The 22,193-nt window shown below is 40.6% G+C and overlaps 1 protein-coding gene across 1 annotated transcript in view; it reads left to right on the top strand.

Annotated features, from left to right (window-relative positions):
* LOC109476042 (receptor-type tyrosine-protein phosphatase epsilon-like) overlaps positions 1–19,867 on the top strand; it is a 27,616-nt gene extending 7,749 nt beyond the window's left edge. Inside the window, exons 7-28 of the mRNA XM_019776867.1 lie at positions 133–244; positions 921–1,067; positions 2,639–2,855; positions 3,097–3,139; positions 3,720–3,813; positions 5,014–5,210; positions 5,797–5,921; positions 6,514–6,604; positions 7,405–7,481; positions 8,067–8,103; positions 8,577–8,674; positions 9,701–9,820; positions 10,828–10,982; positions 11,540–11,675; positions 12,571–12,720; positions 13,149–13,242; positions 14,415–14,491; positions 16,468–16,602; positions 17,137–17,265; positions 17,860–18,011; positions 18,233–18,368; positions 19,505–19,867. Of these exons, the coding sequence (XP_019632426.1) occupies positions 204–244; positions 921–1,067; positions 2,639–2,855; positions 3,097–3,139; positions 3,720–3,813; positions 5,014–5,210; positions 5,797–5,921; positions 6,514–6,604; positions 7,405–7,481; positions 8,067–8,103; positions 8,577–8,674; positions 9,701–9,820; positions 10,828–10,982; positions 11,540–11,675; positions 12,571–12,720; positions 13,149–13,242; positions 14,415–14,491; positions 16,468–16,602; positions 17,137–17,265; positions 17,860–18,011; positions 18,233–18,368; positions 19,505–19,579 (2,526 nt within the window). The 5' untranslated portion in view covers positions 133–203 and the 3' untranslated portion in view covers positions 19,580–19,867. The remainder of the gene's footprint in view (positions 1–132; positions 245–920; positions 1,068–2,638; positions 2,856–3,096; positions 3,140–3,719; positions 3,814–5,013; positions 5,211–5,796; positions 5,922–6,513; positions 6,605–7,404; positions 7,482–8,066; positions 8,104–8,576; positions 8,675–9,700; positions 9,821–10,827; positions 10,983–11,539; positions 11,676–12,570; positions 12,721–13,148; positions 13,243–14,414; positions 14,492–16,467; positions 16,603–17,136; positions 17,266–17,859; positions 18,012–18,232; positions 18,369–19,504) is intronic.
* Positions 19,868–22,193: the final 2,326 nt, after the last annotated feature.

Raw genomic sequence — 22,193 nt, forward strand, 5'->3', positions numbered from 1 at the left:
AAGTGATGCCCAGGATTTCCCTGTAGCATCGTGTTTCCATTGAGAGAATCCTTTGTCTTCCAACAATCGCTTTTGCAACATGGTTTTGGCATCTGCCTTTGTATATAATCAAGTTTTCCTGTTGCCACATAGAACCACCTACAGTGATACAGCTTCCCTCCAGTCCAGCGGTACCCGTGGTTTCTACTGCCAAGACTTTTCACATGGACCTCCCGGACGTGAGTGAGAGAAATGGACCTATAAGGTGAGCTTCTTAAACTCGTTATTTCAAATGATGACATGGCTGACCTGTGTTTAAAAGCTTAGAATTTTGTGGAAAGTCAATAAGTTATCCCTCATTATGTTTTCATTTATTTTAGCTCCAAAACAGGGTTGAAAACAGGATCAGAGGCAACAGTACAATCCTTTTACACAACCTTTTTCAAACTTTAAAAAATAAATGATAATAACAATATGTTGAAAGTTAAAACTTTTGGTCCAACACAAAAAAGTTCTCTCACCTAGAGCTTTCCACCAGTCACTCTGGTCTTCCTCAGTAGACAGACCCATTGAAGCTTGTCACGTGGCTCTAGATGAGAGAACTTTTTTTGTGTTGGACGAAAAGTTTTAACTTTAAACATGTAACTACAACTATGAACTTTCATGATGATAACAACAATCCTCCAACAACGCAACAATCAGTCGCTTAATAAGTTCCGATGCCTTTTACAGGAATTCATTCTTCCGAAAGACTTACAATTTATTATGCTTTTATGTTTCTTCCTGTTTTATTTGTATGTCTGTAAAGTTTTTGTATTATTTTAATGTTGTACTGTGTTATAAGAGTTTTTACCTGAAATAAAGAATGAATGAATGGTCAATGCATAATCTTGTTTGAATCTTCGATGAATATTCTCCGTTTTTCTGTCCATCGTCATTAGCTGTTACCAGGTGATTGTTGTGAAGATGAGGAAAGATGAGACCCTGGCAGGTCTGGAGAGACGGGTTGGAGCGCCAGACGTCATCCTGACAGACTCAGCACCACTAGAAGGGCAGACGGAGCCTTACGTTGCTCTCGGCTTTTCTAGGTAGGTTCCTCTAAATTACCCTACAGTAAGGTACATGTACAGGTATGAAGTGCTCTTCACTCATTACATAAGGTTTGAAAAGCGCCCAGTAGAAAACAAACTAAGATCAAAGTGTTTAAGGTATGTATTGAAACAATTCTTTTGTATGGGTCAGAATCATGGGTCATGAATATGTCACATTCTAGAAAACTAAACGGAACATACACGAAGATGCTGCGAGTAGTTTTCAATACACCGTGGTGGAAACATACTACTAATGAACAGTTATACGGTTCGTTACCAAATGTAACTACAGTAGTTGAATGTCGACGACTAAGCTTGGCCGGTCATGTTGTACGTAGTGAAGAACCAGCCAGTAGGCTTCTACTTTGGAACCCTCATACAAAGAGAAGAGTTCAAACATAACACTTAAGAACCTTATTGAAAGTGAAACAGGCTTGGAGGGCCAGGAACTTATCTCTGTGATGAATTACAAACAGTTTTGGAGATCTAACTTTGTATGCTCCACCTCTTCGGAGGATGATAGATGATGATGATGAAGGTACGTCGGTGAAGGTTTAGACATCCAGGTAATAAGATACGCCAAAAAAACAGTTACTCACGCAACTGGATATGATTTTGGAAATGGTCAGACGTTTCAGCTAGTATCCATTACCTTTCGTCAGTGACACTGGAGAGTTGTCAGAAAAGTAAACGTCTGACCGTTTCCAAAATCATACCCAGTTACTTGAGTAACGGTTTTTTTCGGCGTACCCTACTGTAAGGTTTATTTTTTTATCATGCTTTTGACGCATACTGTCAAGAAATAGGAAAAAGCAAGTGTTTTGCCACGACTAATGGCATATATACCATATTGAAATGTTCTATTAGAACAAATTAGAACAATATTGAAACAATTTTCACAGATTTAAACAAAGTTGTGTTGAGTTCCAAGCTTAAAAGACAAAATTGCAAGAGGGGGCAAAAAACAATGCATCATCAGGTGTGCCAGAGTATACATTGCAATTTTACGGAATACAGTGCAATCGTATGAGAATACAGTGCAATTTTACGGAATACAGTGCAATTTTACTAATGACGTTGAATCACGTGACTTGGACCCTGCTTTCCTTGAGTTTCAAGATGGCTGACGCGGTCGCTGACTCACATATTTCTGTCTTTTTTGAGCGAATTCGAAATGATCCCGGTGCCCTGTGTGTAGTATGTAGTGATTTGATAAAGGTCTATCTACGAGAACGGTCCAAATTCGCCCGAAAAACACAGAAATATGTGAGTACGCTCCGTCAGTGCAGCGGCGTCCCTGGAAAGCCGGCCCAGGTTACGTCATAACAACGTCATTAATAAAATTGCACTGTATTCTGTAAAATTGCACTGTATTCCGTAAAATTGCACTGTATTCCGTAAAATTGCACTGTATACTAATACGATTGCACTGTATTCCGTAAAATTGCACTGTATACTAGTAAACTTGCACTGTATTCCGTAAAATTGCACCGTATACTCTGGCACCCCTGATCATGGAAACATACCACCAGATTTGCAGATTGAAATGTATTCTTTTGTTTGATCAGAGAAGAGTACAGACAGCTAGTTTCAGAAGGAGTGGATGTCGGGACGGGGGTAGGGTGTGATCACGAGTGCTGCAGACGAAGCGAAGTCACAACATCTGGCCGCGCAAAGGATCACGGGGACAAAGCCTTGGAGCCGGCGACGAAGTACACAGCAGTGGTCAGAGTCTACGTGGACACTTCCGTTTCCGGTGGGAGGCGGAAGAGGGACACCAAAAAGGTATGACAATGACAATACATTCATATAACTCATTTTGCCATACATTTATCCTAAATAGCGCTAATAATTCAGCTATAATCATACTTTAACCACCAGTCGGAATTTCAAAAGTTGCAAAATATTTATATCAAGCTCATTGTCTTAATTGTCCGTAAATACTAAAAACGTATTACTAACTACTAAGTTGTTGGTGTGTGTAAACCAACAAAGCTATTTGACCTGAATGATTTTTTAATTACAGTTGTACGCTACGAGCAGCTTTATAGAACCTGTAGTCACACAAGGTTAGTTTTACATATTGTATATATATGTGACTTATTCATTTCTCAGTTTATCTGGAATCTTTCAAAGATAGAGTACTGCAATTCACTTTATGTTCACGGTAGCAAAATTTCACGGTCTGAGAAAGTTCACGGAACTATATATTCACGGCGGTGACAGGTGCAGGAAAAAGAAAGTCCAGGAATCATTTGTTAACTGTAATGATAAGTTCACGGTACAGAAGTGACAGTGAAAACAGTGAACATAACAGTACAGTGAAAAAAATAAGGAATTACTAACTAATTACTACTGTGCTGCCATGAGTCACATCTCCGTTACATATCAAAGGCTATATGAGTCATTGTCATGTTCAACTGTTTTTTCCAATTGCTCTATATATATACTAGTATGTGTTAACGAGTTCTGGTAGTTCATTAGTGATGCTGAAGAAGAGTGGTAGATGTCACTAGAAACGTCTGGAAATTATCTCCGTAATTTCTCAAGTAGTAGAGTTTAAACGTTTGAATTTCCTATCAGTATTGTTTACCTGAATGTCTAACCTTCATCAACGCATCACACATGAAAATGTTATCCTACAAACAGATGTGGTGACTACTGCAGTGATTCCGATAGCTATCGGAGCTGCCGTCGGCGTGCTGTTGGTATTAGTGACTGCACTAGGCATCTTACTTTACAGGTAACACGAAATATTGTACTCAATATCAAAACAGCGGTTCCAGCATTGAGTTCTAATAGATAACGTAATGTTATGTTCACCTTATAGTTTATAGACATGTTCCGGTGGACCTTTTCTCGGGCACTTTACACGGCTTTCCTCACTGTATCCAGGTGTAAGATGCGTACCTGACTTCGGTTGGGGGAGTAAAGGGTGGTGGAAGGAAAGAAGGGAGATGGGCTCCGCTTTCTGATGCCGTGCCCTAGACACAGTCCGTGGCATAAACCCCACTGCCCCGACGGCCTCAATAAGGCCATGGGACTATCTTTACTTCCGAAAATAATTTGATCAGGTTAGTAGAATATAGGATATAGGTGTATCAAAAGCGCCACCTACACCGGCTACATATAGCGGCGAGAAGCAGAAATTGTGAGGAAGGTGTCTGATTGACACCGAAACGTAAGCAAGGTGAGATTACAGTACCGTTCCCGTTATAGTTACCCTAACGGCCGTTACTAACGCGTTTCTTTTCCGTTACTTTTTCGTTAGTTTTCCGTTACTTTTTCATTAGTTTTCCGTTACTTTTTCCGTTAGTTTTCCGTTACTTTTTCGTTAGACTTCTGCATTCATATGCAGGCCGCGGTAACATCACAGAATAATGTAGACTATCTGTACCTTTTCATAGGTGAGCCTCCTGTACGGCTTTACGACCTCACTGGCCTTATTACTGGCTTTTAATCATTGCCATTTTTTATATAGTGTACGATATTTCATGACATTATACAGTATTTCATGTTTAATGTGTGATATTGTAGGAATTTGTATTTCGTGTTATTAATGTTCAATACTGTATACTGTTTTTGTATTTAATATTGCAATCTGTATTTATATTGTAGTGTTAGGGAGAACGAGGACAACTTGTTATTGTTCAGGAAAAAAGATACAAAAACCGGAAGTTCTGCTGCAGTACCAAGGTCATCCACCAGGAGGCCCATACTTGACCTTGACCTTTGTCTTTCCAAGACTTACCATCATACCAAATATCATCACAATCCATAAAGGCGTTCTGAAGTTATGCTGACTACAAAGTTGCGGAAACACACACAGACAGACAGACACACACACACAGACAAACAGACAGACACGCCAAAAACAATACCTCCATTTTTCATGGAGGTAACAAAGAAACAAACAAACAAATACTGTCTCCCTGTGTCGCAGACGACGGGCAGCGGCGAAGAAGAGTATCCCAGCAGCAAACTTTCCGCTGACGCCGGTAGCGACTCCAGAGGAGGCTAAGGACGAGTTACAGGGCGCGGTCGGGCCTGCTGTGGACGCCGGTACCGAGGAGGAACTTGCGGTCAAACCCAAGCCAAAACCAAAACCAAAACCAACGCCACGGCCGCCAAAACCACCAGGTTTGTTGTTGTCAAATGTTTCTCAGATTTCAGAGAACTTATGAGAGAACCAAGATCAAAAAATGAGAGAGAGATGACGTTGACTGGAGCAGAGATTTACCAAATAGAGAGACAACATGCCGAGGGAGTTCGGCGTAGCCTCTACCAGGCTTCGGAAGGCGGCTGGAAAGAGTAGAAATCGGCCAAATAGGGAGATAGCATGCCAGTTGAGTTGGTCTGCTGGAGAGAATAGTTTCGGGTGCGGCAAAATGTTCTGTCTAGCGGACCAACTCCCTCTGCATGTTATAGCTCTTTTTGACTGATTTCTACTCTTTCCAGCTGCCTCCTGAAGCCTGGTAGAGGCTACGTTGGCCGTACAGTTTGCTGCATTCGCGTGCGGCAAACTGTACTTTCTAGCGGACCAACTCCCTCGGCATGTTACCTCTCTGTTCGCCCAATCTCTACTCTACCTAGCTGCCTCCCGACGCCTGATAGAGGCTACTAGATAAATACAAACTTAATGTATGTATAACTAGAACAGTCGTATATATTGAATCAATATGTGAGGCTTTATCCGACTTGATATGTTTTGTAATGTTTCTTACAGCCAAGAAGCCTTCGGCACCTGTACAAACACCCAAGTTTGATGAGCCAATAGCCATCACGAATCTGGAGGCAGAGTTTGACAGGAGAACCTCACATGACAACCAGATCTTCTCGGAAGAATTCTCGGTAAGAAAATGAATTATTCTTTTTAGCCAATCCATTTATTCGGGTATTGGAACACGTTGGGTATCGTAATTTTTTTTCAATTTATCAATAAAGATGTTTAAGATGTAGCTCACTCGTAAGAGGTGAACGCTTTGAACTGTAGACGATATATGCAAATTTCTGTCTCGTAAACGGTCGTCGCCTTTCAGAACGGCCGTCGCCACTGGTCGATGCCATATCCGAGCGTATCATAACTTTTTTAAAAGTCCAAAAACGTATGAAACGTAATATATACTATAAAAAGCAACATTTTTATCGTAAATGTAAGGGAGGATAATGAAAAAGGTATTAGTGAAAAAAGAAAAAGCACAAGCTCGGATTCGAATCCGGATCAAAAAGCGTAGCTCTAACCTAACCCTCTACTGTCTACACCAAGAAAGTTGTGGACGGATCGTGCTGATACACTTATAGTTACCCGTTCTGTGATATAGCATCGACCGTTATAAAAGTTGACTACCGCTTACAAGACGGTAATTAACGTAGGCGATTGGCATACAAAGACTCGTTCTATACGTGACATTCCTAACATCGATATCACATGTGTTATCCCCAGGCCCTTCCGCGTACACTAGGGAGAGAACACGCCGAAGCTTACTACAGCGACTTCAACATGGAAAAGAACAGGTTCAAGAACATCATTGCCTGTAGGTATTTGTGTTATATACATTTCCCGGTTCAATACCTCAGTTGGTAGAGTGCTCCCTTTGTAACCGGAAGGTCGTGAGTTCAAACCCCGGCCGGGTCATACCGAAGACTTAAAAAATGGTACACACTTCTTTCTCTGCTTAGCACTCGGCACATATGAGAAAGAGTGTGGGAAGGTCAAGCACACAGCACTACCAGCGGACCAGCCTCCTGCTGTAGCGCCCTGCACAACTGTGTGTCGCCCAAGGGCTACGGAAATGGACATGGGCACAAAATCCTATGCTCTGCATAGAGCACGGGTAGACATTTCCCTCAGTATGAAAAGCATGATGTTGTAGTTGAGATATTCCAACAGTTGTGGCTTATGTGCTACATCTTTATTTCACTCCAAAAGGACGGCAAACAAGTTACTGTTAAAGTTCCTGTTTAGATATATCGTATCGTGGTTTCTGATTGATATCCCAATCTATCAAAATTGATCATGAGCGGTCGCCAAGAGCGGCAAGCGACCGAAGATGAGAGAAGCCCTTGACACCCGGTCTAGGCACACCTCCGGCCCATCCGCCACCGGGCCCCTCCCCTGTCCTTGGTGCTGAACTTTCGGTGCAATATTTTAACGGGACGAGAGGATGGTCTAAAAACCGGCGGGTCTTTTATACGATGTACAATGGCAATGGAATCCAGACGTCGTGGATATTCCATCGGAGAGAACCTTCTGGATAGAAAATGACAGTAGGGCTAGAACAGTCGGTAGAAATGTCCCCTTTGTAACAAAGTTTTATCGCATGTTTTTTTTCAGACGACAATGCACGTGTACAGCTTACTCCTATCTCTGACACTCCCGGATCAGACTACATCCACGCTTCCTACATGGACGTAGGTTGAATGTTTTTCTAAAATTGTTTGCTTCATTGTATGACTTCATTGTGAGCTTCATGTAAGAATATGCTACTATGATTACTGTGTCAATCTTGTCGGTTTGCTATACGAATAATGTTCTTACACACTGGATTAAGGTAGCCACAGGGCACTGCTGGTGAATTTTGGGGAGGTATCAAAAATAGTACTTAGACTTAAGTATGGATCTTGATTTTTTTTTCTCCAAGTACCTGATTGCAAGATGATAATTTATGCAAATTTGTATGACGTCATGATGACGTAATCAATAGTTATAGGCCACGCCCATTTCTACAAAACATTAATTTCCCTGGCTAACGACTCAATTTCCACGGCTAATATTTTGGTCAGATGTGCATAATGGTGGTTTTAATCAAAACACAGGAGCTTTTGTACATATATATCAAAATAGCTATAGATTTTTTGTGAATTTTTTTGTGTAATTTTAATGACACCGACTATTCTGGGCCCTCGTAAGCTTACACGTACGGGTTGGTATTCATCGCTGACTGACTTTTTTGTACGTACACGTTTAATTATGCGGCAATATTGTTCATGTTATAGGGCTACAATGTTGCAAGGAAGTTCATAGCAGCACAAGGTAAGAAAGAGTTGATTACTCTTCACGTTAGTAAGGCCATGTTGATTTGATTATATGGATGACATCCTCTGGGAACCCCGAAACTGATGCGCGCGTGTGAATAAAAAAAAAGTTTTGCAAAAAAAAAAAGTTGCTTTCACTATGAAATCTACGTGGTCATGAAGGTTGAACAAATGGCACAGAATATGTTATGGCGAATAATCTACTCTTCGAATTCATTTCTTTACATTTTTGTCTTTTTTCCTTTGATTTTGGCATTCTACGACATTGGTATCGTTTCTAAATGTTTTCCTTGCAACTTATGGTATATTTTTGCTCATTTAGCAACTGTTTTGCACGATTTACAGTATGGTTGAAAACTTTTTTTGGGGGGAAACGGCCGAAAATTCATGCGCGCGCGTATGTCATCCATATAATCAAATCAACATGGCCTTATGTATGTATGTGCTAAATGCAAATAAATAAATGAATAGGTCCCCTGCCCAATACGGTGAATGACTTCTGGAGGATGATTTGGGAAACCGAGTCAAAGGCAATAGTTATGGTGACCAATCTAAAGGAGAACAATAAGGTAATCACAATTTCCAATCTCTATACCGTTTCTGCACGTGAATATAATTTTGTTATCTACTTTGATCATCCTGTATTAAACAAACCCATTTCAATATGAAATAAAGACTTAGCTTTAACTTCCAACACTAGATATAGAATTGGGACTTACCCCAAATTTTCGGTTGACTCCATCAACCTTGTTCACGAAATGGACCCGTCTACTCTTGGAACGTGCGTCAGAGACACGTGACCGTAGTAGCGGGTCATACGTGCCAGATAACTTGTGTCGCCCCCCGTCTCTGTTCAGGTATATCTAGTGTTGGAAGTTAAAGTTCAGTCTTTATTTCATACTGATTTGTACCAACACAGATGAACTTTCATGCTAAACCCATTTCAAATCTTATTTTAACATCACAAAGAAACGAGAAGAAGCCGAACTTCTGTAACGTTATTAGAGTAGTTTTAGAGCTAGAATCAGTAGTCCTGTGTGTACTACAAACATGTATATACCTTTGTATCTGTTTACCTGTACTTAGCCCGATAGGGCATGAATGCACGACAAAGGTTCCAATGTTTTTGTTCCATTTTAATAGGAAAGTTTATCGCAAAGTCATGCCCGATGGCTAATTGCAAGAACATGATTAACAAAATAAACAGTAGAAATGATAATAAGTAATGCTAATAATGCTAATTTAGATATACATTTGTAGTTATTGTTGGGTTTGATTGGTTTTAATAACCGACAAACCAGCATGGTCTATCTCATAACTAGCCATGTTACATGTCATTTGAAAGGAACCGTAATGTAGCTTGAGATATTTATTTATTCATTTTATATTTTATTTATTCTTTGCTTCAGGCCAGAGGCCCATATAAAAACAGGGACAATACAAAAACAAGTACAGATACACAAATCACATACAAATGTCTTAAAAGTGCGGCCAGTAGAGGCTCCTTGTAAACACATATACTCTAGTGTTATGTTATCTATCGATCATTATTGGTAGCTTGTTGAAGATGTGACGTTGTTTATGTCCCTCCACAGCAAAAGTGCACCCAGTACTGGCCCGACAGTGGGAAACAGTCTTATGGTGATATTGACGTCACCATAGTTGACACCATCCCTATGGTGGACCAATTGACACGGATATTTCTGGTCACAAAGGTAACTGCATATGTATTACATTATGTGAAAGTGATTTACAAATGCGGATTCTAAATGCTGTATTTTTAGGCCAGCTCAAGGATTTTCAAGATTACAATCCAGCTATTGATATCTCAAATTCAGGGCCGTAAATATAAACAAGGTTGCAGAATATCTAAAATTAGTGTAGCCATAGCTTCATCATTTGTTTGAAAGCATAAGTTCCTGTTAAAGATACCTAAACATCTTTCTGAAACTGCTATGAATGTTGTTGGCTCTACTAGTTGGTTATGTTTACTTTCGCAGAAGGAAAACATATTGTTTTTGCTCTGATTCTTCTTCCTCTTCTCCAAACAAATAAGGTCAATGACCCGAACCAGACGTTAGTCACCATGGTAACTGGTGTTAGGTTACATAATGTTGCAAGCCACTTGTGTCATGCACAACTAAGTTCAAGAGGGGCTGCATGGTCACCATGTATATGAGTGTCTTTGAGTAAGAATAAACAAAGCAGTAGTTTGTTAAGCTGGGCCATGTGAAGGTTAACATGATGCATTTGCTTTGCAAATGTTACCTTATTAGGCCATGTTGATTTGATTATATGGATGACATCCGCGCGCGCATGAATTTTCGGCCGTTTCCCCCCCCAAAAAAAAAGTTTTCCACCATACTGTAAATCGTACAAAACAGTTGCAAAATGAGCAAATATATACCGTAAGTTACAAAAAAATAAGTAAAAACTATACCAATGTCGTAGAATGCCAAAATCAAACGAAAAAAGACGAAATTGTAAGGAAATGAACTTTTCGCCAAACCATATTCTGTGCCATTTGCTCAACCCTCATGACCACGTAGATTTCATATTGAAAAGAACTTTTTTTTTTTGCAAAACTTTTTTTTATTCGCACGAGCGCATCAGATTTGGGGCTCCCGGAGGATGTCATCCATATAATCAAATCAACATGGCCTTAGTTTTGATAATTTCTTTGATATCAACAGCACTTTGTCTCTTTATTACAAACAACCAGGAAGGCGTCCGTGGGCGTCGTCAGGTCACCCAGTTTCACTTCCTCGGCTGGCCGGACTACGGGCTGCCGCAGAGCCCCATGGGATTGCTCAAGTTCCACAGGACAGTGGTTACCAAGACAACCGCAAAGGACACGCCCATCGTTGTTCACTGCAGGTAGAAAGCACATTTGATAGTAAGAAAGGAAGTCTGATCAATCTAAATGTAATAATGACTGAAAATTTATTTGCAAAACCATGCCCGAAGGCTAATTGCTTGTACAATCAAGTATGATACTCATTACATTGCAATACAGTAACAGGAGACAGGTAACATCTGTTTGGAAAAACTTCTACTTCTACTACTACGCTAGCTATTATGGGGTTCGACTTCTTCTTTGAAGGCAGTGGATAATGAATAGTCCCACATTCTGCATAATTAGTGGGTTTTGTGATCTTAGTAGAAACGTAGTCTTTTGGTGATCTTCTAAATGACGAAATGATGGAGAAATTGTTCTAACTGTCTGAAATAATCTGTTTCTTTCGGTCTCATACTAGTCATAGTGAGGACACTGGCTAACAAAATAATTGCTCAGTGATACTTGTTGAGTACTTGATGGAGCTTCTCGTGCACATGACAAGGGTTTATCGTCATTCCATGATTATATCTTTCACATTTTGTGTTCTAGTTATTGGTTCTTCATCGTTAGATACATGAATATCTGTGTTCTGCAGTGCCGGTGTTGGCCGCACGGGGACGTTTCTGACGGTAGACGCCATGTTGGAGATGATGCAGGCTGAAGAGAAAGTGGACGTGTTCGGGTTTGTCTCCAGGATGCGGCAGAACAGGAGCACCATGGTCCAGACAGAGGTACAGGCAACATCTAACACAATCCGTTACAATGTTCCATGTATTAATGAAGGGTTAAATGCCCTACCCCGATGTGTATATAACTAACGAATAAACCTCCAAGTGAGCGTAGCGAACGAGGGGGTTCATGGGGTGGTTATCGCACTTGACCAGGGATTATTTCACCATATACACCGAGCATAATGTGGGGCATTAATCCTTTACTATCAAGTTGATATCAAATATGGTGAGAACAGAAGAATTACTTTTTGTATATATTCACCTCACCGGTCCCATAGCAGTCTATACTACCGTCGGGGCAACTAAACTGTCAACAAGACTCATCCACCCAGGGTATACACGAACCCCAAAATTGTCAAATCATAACAGAGATAAGCACAGGGTAACAATTACAAAAGCAACTGGATAGATTTTGAAACAGTCAGACGTTTCAAGTAGCAGCATCCAATACCTTTTGTCAGTAAAAGACTAAAAGATATCTGAAGTCGACAGTTCTAATGTGTCACAGGTGCCTGTGTAACTTTTATTTTGGTATCCCATTTCCTGGATGTGAAACCTTCATAAATAATCAACGATTAATCCACTTATATTCCATTTATAACATCCTGTAAGGAATATACAAAGCAGCAATAAAGGGTTAATGCCTCGCCTTATCCTCGGTGTAGATGGTGAGATAATCCCTTGTAAATTATTAAAAAAAACTATAATACGTTTTAGTAGAGTCTTACTACAAGTCCTAACACAACTGTTAGTGTCCCGTCCGCTGTATAATGGTACGGTCCAAAAAGTGGTCTGTTATTCAGTATCCGACCACTTTTGAGGTTACGGTCTGATAACCAATGGAGCGTTCCGATTGGTCGACGTCTGATATGATTAATGTCTTTAACGTCACCAGGCCCAGTACGTGTTTATCTACCGGGCTCTACTGGAACAGTACCTGTACGGAGACACGGAGGTGGAAGTGGCGAACATCCACCACTACATGCACAAACTCAGGACCGAGCAGCCGGGCAAAGACAAGACGGGCTTCGAGATAGAATTTGAGGTTTGCTAGCATCGCTTTTAGACACATACCTACTAGTGGTTTGATTTTCTAAAACGTGACAAGATTTGGTCTTTATATTTTCTTATTAAAAACATAATAATTACGGCTCATGGTGGCAAATGTGCACCAAATTGGGCCACCAAATCCGTAGTGTATTTTGGGTACACAGTTAGACAGCTTAGCCTAAGAGGCTCGGAGGGCATTACTCCACCGTCAAGGAAAGGAAAATAGTGTAAAGTGCCTTTCCCAAGGGCACAACGTTGGGGCATGGTGAGTTTCGAACCCGGGACCTATTGATTCCGAGTTCAACGCTCTAACCATTGCCCCACCGACGCCACTTTTCGTATTGCTCTGATCAAAACCATCACTATCGCAACAGTTGGGATATGGATCTTATTTGAACATTTTTCATGTTTGTATGTGTTTAGAAACTGACACGACTACCAGTGGACCGTGCGAACATGCGCAGTGGCAACCTACCTGCTAACATGAACAAGAATAGAGTGCTGCAGATTCTGCCTTGTGAGTACATTGATAACATATTTCATAGTCAGATTCATTTACATGGTACATGTATAACCACTATATTAAATTAAGACAGTAGCAAAAGCCATAACATTGTTGATAGCCTTCATTTTGGAAGACAGGAACGCCTGAGTTAAATCTTCCCTCTGAAGTAAGGCCACACCAAGTAAATTTTATGGATGACGTCCTTTGGAGACCCTAAATCAAATGCGAGAGGGCGAAAAAAACCAAGAAGGGCCCTAAAAAACAAGAAGCCTAGATTAGAAATATACTGAGACGACAAATTGAATGAGGTGACACAGTGTAACAAGCAAGAAGTCTTTTATTCATCATCCAAACAGCAATAAATCAGGTGGAACAGTGGACAGTGAAAAATTTTCTGTTATTGACAGGATGGTCCTAGATCCTGTCAATAGTGCATATTTTCTGTTATTGACAGGATGGTCCTGTCAATGGACACTTTCTTCGCGTTACGGGTTTCACATGAATCTGGTGATTTGCGACACTGTCGTGACTCTTTGGTCATAGTTACAGGAAGCGGAATTTCATGTTTTTTTTTCTAGGAACAGGCCAAAATCAATGCGCGGGCGGACGTCATCCATAAAATTTACTTGGTGTGGCCTAAAGGAGATGGTCGAATATAGACTATTCACAAAGGAATTCGAAAAATGGCAGCATCGTAAGAGTTAGTCTGGAAAACGTAGTACAAAACGTCACACATTGTACTCTACAACAGTTTTGAAGAAAAGTGTATAACCCTTCTCGTATAACCGTGTGCAATAGCTCAATTGGTAGAGTGCTCGCTTTGTAACCGGGAGGTCGTGAGTTCAAACCCCGGCCGGGTCATACCAATTAAAGACTTTAAAAAATGGTACACACTTCTTTCTCTGCTTAGCACTCAGCACATATGAGAAAGAGTGTGGGAAGGTCAAACACACAGCGCTACCAGCGGACTAGCCCCCTGCTGTAGTGCATTGCACAATTGTGTGTCGCCCAAGGGCTACGAAATGGAGATGGGCACCACCCTACGCTCGGGCAAGAGCACGGGAGGCCTTCTTCTTCTTCTTCTCGTATAAAATATTTTTATGGCAACAACTATACATATTTTTCAGATGTTCTTCTTCTTCTCGTATAAAATATTTTTATGGCAACAACTACATATTTTTCAGATGACACGAGACGTGTGTTTCTCAAACACAAACCGGGAGTGAAAGGTTCTGACTACATCAACGCCTCTTTCATCGATGTAAGTATTTATCTTCTGTCAAAACAGTCTAGAAGATACAAAAGTTGCTTTCCTTGAATTCAACATTTCAGACTTCACAGAAAAAAAATTAAATTCATATCTATTTACTTGAACACCTGAGCAAAAACGGGTACATTTGATACAAAGTAACGTGGACCAAGTCAAGCAGACATCGGAGCCGCGTGTTAGATCGTCAACGCACAATGATTTTATCGGCTCGAAAGTTTGACTTCTTAGGCCGCAGACTACGTATTTGTTTGTTTGTTTCACATAACAGGTTTAACAAACCGCCTTTAGTAACACACCAGTTTTGTACATGTAAGGCCATGTTGATTTGATTATATGGATGACATCCTCCGGGAGCCCCAAAACTGATGCGCGCGTGCGAATAAAAAAAAAGTTTTGCAAAAAAAAGTTGCTTTCATTATGAAATCTACGTGGTCATGAGGCTTGAACAAATGGCACAGAATATGGTTTGGCGAATAATCTAGTCTTCAGGTTCATTTCTTTACAATTTCGTCTTTTTTTGTTTGATTTTGGCATTCTACGACATTGGTATAGTTTTTATTTTTATTTTTTGTAACTTATGGTATATTTTTGCTCATTTTGCAACTGTTTTGTACGATTTACAGTATGGTTGAAAACTTTTTTACCTTCGCCAAGAAGGTTATGTTTTCAGGGGCGTTCGTGTATGTGTGTGTTTGTGTGTGTGTGTGTCTGTCTGTAAACACGATAACTTGAGAAGGCCTTCATGGATTGTCTTGATACTTGGTAGGTGGGTAGGTCTTGATGAGACCTCAAAATGATTAGATTTTGGACCCCCTAGCGGCTTGTTATGGTACTGCAGCTGAACTTCCGTTTTTGATATCTCATGATCTAGACATGCTATGGTGATGAAATTTGGATGGTAGGTAGCTCTTGCGCTGGGGAAGAAGTGACGTGAGTTTAGGCCCCCTAGCGGCTTGCTCTGGAACTGCAGGGATATATTCTTGAAAATATTCAAAAGGGGATAACTCAAGAACCAGTTGACGGATTGTCGTGATTTTTGGTATGTAGGTAGCTTACGTGATGCTTGATATAATTATGTGACAATTATGCAAATATGGATGTAATTTGCATAATTTATGGGGAAATTCTATAAATCATCTGCATTCCATGATAGGACAATTGAAGCTTGTGACATTGGTAATTGACAACGAGAGAAACACAGGAAGATATTGATTATGTTAATAATGACTTAATTTGCATAATTAATGAGAAAATTTTATAATTATGTAATGATAACTGCCTGGAATTTCATACTTGTGGTATTTGAAAGTTAAATTGAGGTGAACATCATTAAACATAATTTATTCAAATCAGGACCTCATTTGCATAATTTATTAGGAAATGCTAGAATGCATTGTTTGTTAATATAAGACTGTCTTTTGGTTGAGATTATGATAAAATGATATAATTCATGAAAATTAGGTTCCTATTTCTTAAATCGGGGGAATAATCTAATGTATAATTTGTCAGTCATAAAGATTAACATCATTTGGTGAAGGTATGAGATCGGGGAACTCTAGTTTTTTTTGAAACGGCCGAAAATTCATGCGCGCGCGGATGTCATCCATATAATCAAATCAACATGGCCTAAGTACAAGCTGCGTAAGAAAGATGACACTGACTGTAATGTTTGAACTGTAGTGTTCTTTGATGTGCGTGGGGTGTGGCTCTCCCCAAACACGGTATCCGGACTTCCATTTAATGTCCTATCCAAGGGACGTCCCTAACCGAAGCTAGGTACTCATTTCCACCTGAATAAAGTGAGGAAAGTCGTATAAAGTGCATTTCTCAAGTGCACAATATCGATGACATAGTCTATGATTAGGATTCGAACCTGGGACCTTGGTCCTGAGCCGAACACGCTACGTATACGGTCCAGCTACTTAAGGATTTGCTTGGAGATTAACTACACCAGTGTTTTGTCGCAGGGGTACCGGCAGAAGGATGCATACATCGCTACCCAGGGCCCGCTGGACCGGACTGTGGAGGACTTCTGGAGGATGGTGTGGGAATGGAACTCCTGCTCTATCGTCATGTTGACGGAGCTCAAAGAGAAAGGACGGGTAAGTCTCTTTCGTCCTCTCGGCAAATAGTTTGAAATAGGTTTGGAAGTGCTGCATATTGCGGTGACCTGTTAGTGTTGACATAATCAATCAACTTTTACTTTTGGTACAGATTGAGAGTTGTGGCGCTAATATTAAAAAAAAATAACTTAAAAGGCTTACATATCTCTCGGGAACGTTATTCTTTGAACAATATTAGCACCACAACTCTCAATCTGTACCAAAAGTAAAAGTTGATTGATTATGTCAACACTAACAGGTCACCGTAATATGCAGCACTTCCAAACCTATTTTAACCTATTTGCGGAGAGGACGAAAGAGATTCGGCGGCTAAAATACGGTTAGCTATTGAATACACGGCTAGGACTAATTGATTATTTTCGAAATGATTTAGGAAGTAAACACATAGGTTGTATGTACGAAACGAACAGGTTTCGCAGTTTTGCAGCATTTATAAAGCTAGTGCTGTTTAAGACAAATCTATTGTCATCTAAACAATTTTGTGGTGGCTATAACCATTTTGTACGTATTTAGAGTAAAAGCGCCCATTACTGGCCAGAGGATGAACAGCTCCAGACCTTTGGAGATGTGATCGTCACAGCACAGGGCGTGGAGACCTTCTCTGACTATGACCTGCGGACCTTTCATGTGCGCCACACAAAGGTAGGATATCGGTCAGTTGATAGATGTTTATCACTGTCATATCACCAAATCGGAGGATAGACTAGGGGAAGGGATGCACGCATGTGGGTCCCAGGTACCGACAACGTGCGCTCGCGGTGCTACGGGACGGATCACACGAACGTGCCAACCCCGCGTGCGGGGATGAATCTCACGCTTTGTATTTGTTCACCCGAGGCCGACCCAAAGTATACATGTAGCTCTCTACGATGCCTGCGAACCATGACAGTTTTGAAGCAATCATATTATGAAAAATCTCAACCATCAAATGAAATATTTCACTAGAAAAGAAACATTTGCAAAGCAAATGCATCATGTTTACATGTATCTTCACATGGTCCAGGCTTACAAACTACTGCTTTATATTTATTCCTACTCAAACAGTCAAAAAGTTCTGCATAGCACTTGAGACATTATGTAACCCAACACGTTACCATGGTGACAGACGTCTGGTCCTGGTCATTGACCTTATTTGTTTGGATTGGAAGAAGAAGAAGAAGAAGAGGAAGAAACTGAGCAAAACAATGTTTTCCTTCGGTTAACATAAATATTTCTTTACCGTACATATTCCAACAGGAGGAAGAAAGCCGCACGGTGCAGCAGTTCCACTTCCACGGTTGGCCGGAAGTCGGTAGTCCTGACAACGCCTCCGGGATGATCGATCTGATTGGTCAGGTCCAGAAGCAGCAGCAGCAGTCTGGGAACGGACCAATCACCGTGCACTGCAGGTTAGTTACAGTGAAAGGGCACATTTCTTTTTTTTTTTCCACAAAACTCGCTGGTGCACAAGATTAAGTTGCTTGCGCACAAAAACTTGACTTCCAAAATCGTTCAGAAGGTGATAAAAGAAATGTGATACAAAATATCAGAATGTGAGGGGAAAATGTTGCTGTAAATATCAGAATTTCACATATTGTTCAGCAGTTTGAACTTGGCATGTTCCCTGCAGTACTGGGTCTGGCCGCACGGGGACGTTCTGTGCCATCAGCACGGTGCTGGAGCGGGTGAAAGCAGAAGGAATCTGTGACGTGTTCCAAGTCGTCAAGGCGCTCCGGCTGCAGCGGCCTCACATGGTGCAGACACTGGTGGGTACTGCATTAAAAACTGCATGAACCTATCATTGTCTGCTATTACAATGTACCTTCCTATTTCGAAGAAATAAAAAGCTGCAGGAATAGCTTAGGCCATGTTGATTTGATTATATGGATGACATCCGCGCGCGCATGAATTTTCGGCCGTTTCCAAAAAAAAAAGTTTTCAACCATACTGTAAATCGTACAAAACAGTTGCAAAATGAGCAAAAATATACCGTAAGTTACAAAAAAAAATAAATAAAAACTATACCAATAAAAACTGAACCTGATTAAATTATTTACGGAAAAAACTATACCAATGTCGCAGAATGCCAAAATCAAACGAAAAAAGACGAAATTGTAAAGAAATGAACTTGAAGACTAGATAATTCGCCAAACCATATTCTGTCCCATTTGTTCAACCCTCATGACCACGTAGATTTCATAATGAAAACAACTTTTTTTTTCAAAACTTTTTTTTTATTCGCACGCGCGCATCAGTTTTGGGGTTCCCGGAGGATGTCATCCATATAATCAAATCAACATGGCCTTACATCGACATAGTAAACACATGGCGACTGGGCCAGATTGCATAACTTGTTAACGTTAGGCCGCAACATCTGTCATGTAATAGTATGTTATCCTGAAGTGTAGCCGTCACTCTTAACTGTTACCTGTTAACGTTCCTAATTGTTTATTTTCTTGTTGTGAGGGCTAGCCCTTTAACTTTATAATACTCAAACCTTTATACATGATACCCAACGATATACAGTTGCCTGATGATTTATATTGCCGTTACTCTTGTATATACGAACGCTCATTTGATGTTTTGGCATTGTCATAGCTGTACTTTGTATTCTATGTCAGTGGTGTGATTAATATTAGCTTGTACCATGTCTTGTACTTTGTTGTTTCAATAAATAAATAAAAAAACCTTAATAATAGCCTTTGGCTAGTTGGGCAGTCCTGGCTGTATCATGATACAGTCTAATAAATCAAATCAAATCAAATCATCGCCATCTGACTATTTTATACTGACATTGACCACATAAATTATTCTAATAAATAGCTCTTAGAAATGGGAAATCAACTTGACAGGATTTATTGCTAATGTTGAAAATCATAAATGTTGTTGTATTAATCCCCAGGACCAGTACCAGTTCTGTTACCAGGCAGTTTTGGAGTATCTGGACAGCTTTGACCACTACGCCAACTTCCGCTAGAAAGAAGATAAATACACTGGACATTATTTGCAACAGTAACCGTGAAACGCAACGTTCTGCCCAGCAAGGAAATTGTACAATAAATAGTTTTTTTTTACCACTTTTGAAATAAATGCATTAACTCTAGTATTTTATCACTATATATTGTAGAATGAGATATTGGTAGGACACAGACATGTGCTGTTTAAAAGGATCGTGAAAAAGGCTATGTTTGTGCAATTTTTAGTGTAATGTAGACATCACTAGACCGCGCTTACTGTTTTAGGTCGATACGTAATTAAATTCTTGAAGCAGACGTATTTACTAGTACTATGGTGTGACCAGTGAAAATCTAACCATTATTACCTCCATGAAATGTAATCCGGAGGTTATATTTTCCGTTGCGTTTGTCATTCTCAAACAATATAGTTTTGCTACATTGACTTAAGATATACAGTACTGAATATATACTACAATAAAAGATGATCATGTAACGTTACTTCTCTTGAGTTCTGAAGAATATACATATATGTACAACTATCAGGTTTGTGGTCTGTGTGTCATCCAATTCAGTTTTTTATGTGCTTTGCTCGAGTTCTATGCTTTGAACCATGTAACAAGAAGCCATAGGTGACAATCCTCCGTGAAATTTTATATTTTGCAACAAAATAATCCCAAGCGTCAACGCCAGACTTACTGTGCAGACATTAGGCAACGGTTAATACAATGAGGGCGCGTCACAATGATAAAACATAAAAAGACCCAAATCCATTACTGCTCCCAGGGCGTGTAAAGATACTGTGCTTCAAGTTCGAAGTTCATTTTGATTACACGCACACAATCATTGCATTCACATAAAGATCGGACTATCATGGTCGTGTCACTATTAACGAAGACAGCCCCACCGTCTTACCGTGCCTGTTACTTATTAAGCGCGACTGGACCGCGAGTGTTACTGAGAGAACCTCTGCTACCAGACAACTGCCTAAACCTACGGCCTATTCCACAGGATTGTAAAAGTAGGGATGTTTCTAAAATATGCATTTACTTCAATATCAAAACTGCTACGGTGAAAATAAAAAAACGTAGCATCATCACGGACATAATGGTATACACCACATGCCCAATTACACAGAAATGCGACGTACGGAAGAATGCGTTTTGGCTGCGAACATCTTCCAAAAAACTTGGCATCACTTAAGCATGGGCTAAAACATCTGGAACCACTTATCAAAACCACCCCGTATCTGCATGAAGTTCCACCCCCCCCCCACTGCTATTCCAAACAACGCGTTTTTCTGGACCATTCCAATTCGCCTCGTAATTGTAGGGGTGCGTCTGCAATATTACATTGACCGCGAAAGCAGCAACGGCAAAAATACACATTCGTGCATCAACACGGGCATGCCCGCAGACGGCGTATAAAATTGCGTGCCGATTACACAAAGAGAACCCAGTGTTTTGACTGCGAACATGAAAAATCAGCCGTTCAGAACACTCCGTCCGGAGGTCCTGACCTCCTTCACGGAGTAAAAAAGATTACGTCCTCCAAGGCCCTGACCTGGCTCTAGACCCGGGTACTCCATGGTAGTTAGCGACAATACGTAGAGGGTGGTAGCTATGGAGGACGGCACCCAGGCTGCCGAAGCTCCACGACTCAAGAACTAAGTACATACGTACAGTGCCGATTCAAAAATTCCGCGAAAAGCCAACATGTGTCGGCTTATACGTCGCTATGTACTGCCGCAAATTCACAATACCAGCTTTGTATTCCTGTGGTTTAGTAGCATTCTTATTTTGGGCCGGAATTTTTTTATTCGCCCGCGCGCACTAGTGGGGGTCTTCAGAGGATGTCATCCACAAAATTAAGGCGGTGTGGCCTAACGGTGAAATGCGGCGTACTGCCCAGCAAGGAAATTGTACTATAGATTTTACCACTTTTGAAATACATACATAGACTCTAATCAGGGCACTTCAACCATCGCTCAACCGGGACGGGGGGCGATATCGACTTCAGACAACCTTTGACCCTTTGCTGACGTCACACGTGGGAAAAATCACGTGTCCACAGCATTTTTGTCAGATAGCTGAGGAAGACTGAGTGATTCAGTCGAAAATTTCTGGTGAGTCAAATTTTGAGTTGGAGAAAAGTTTAAGTTTTTCATAATATAGACTCTAATCTATAGCTATTTTATAACTATAACGTTATATTGTACGTTGCATGGTAGGTCTCAGACATGTGCTGTTTGACAGGATTTTCAAACGGCTAAATCTGTGCAATTTGTAGTCTATAGTTGACATTACTACATCGAGCTCACTGTACGTGTGTGTCACGGTGGTACTTAAACTCTTGGAGCAGAGACGTTAGGCCACACCGTCTTAATTTTATGGATGACATCCTCTGAAGACCCTCAAACTAGTGCGCGCGGGCGAATAAAAAAAATCCGACCAAAAATAAAAATGCTACTAAACCACAGGAATACAAAGCTAGTACGACAATAATAATACGACAAGCCGGCACATGCTGGCTTTTGGTGGAGTTTATGAATCGGCACTGTACGTATGTACTGAGTTCTTGAGTCGTGGAGCTTCGGCAGCCTGGGTGCCATCCTCCAAAGTTATCACAGGCTCCGTA

The sequence above is a fragment of the Branchiostoma belcheri genome, unplaced genomic scaffold (assembly GCF_001625305.1).
Source record: "Branchiostoma belcheri isolate BF01 breed outbred unplaced genomic scaffold, Haploidv18h27 scaffold36, whole genome shotgun sequence".
Lineage (NCBI taxonomy): Eukaryota > Metazoa > Chordata > Leptocardii > Amphioxiformes > Branchiostomatidae > Branchiostoma > Branchiostoma belcheri.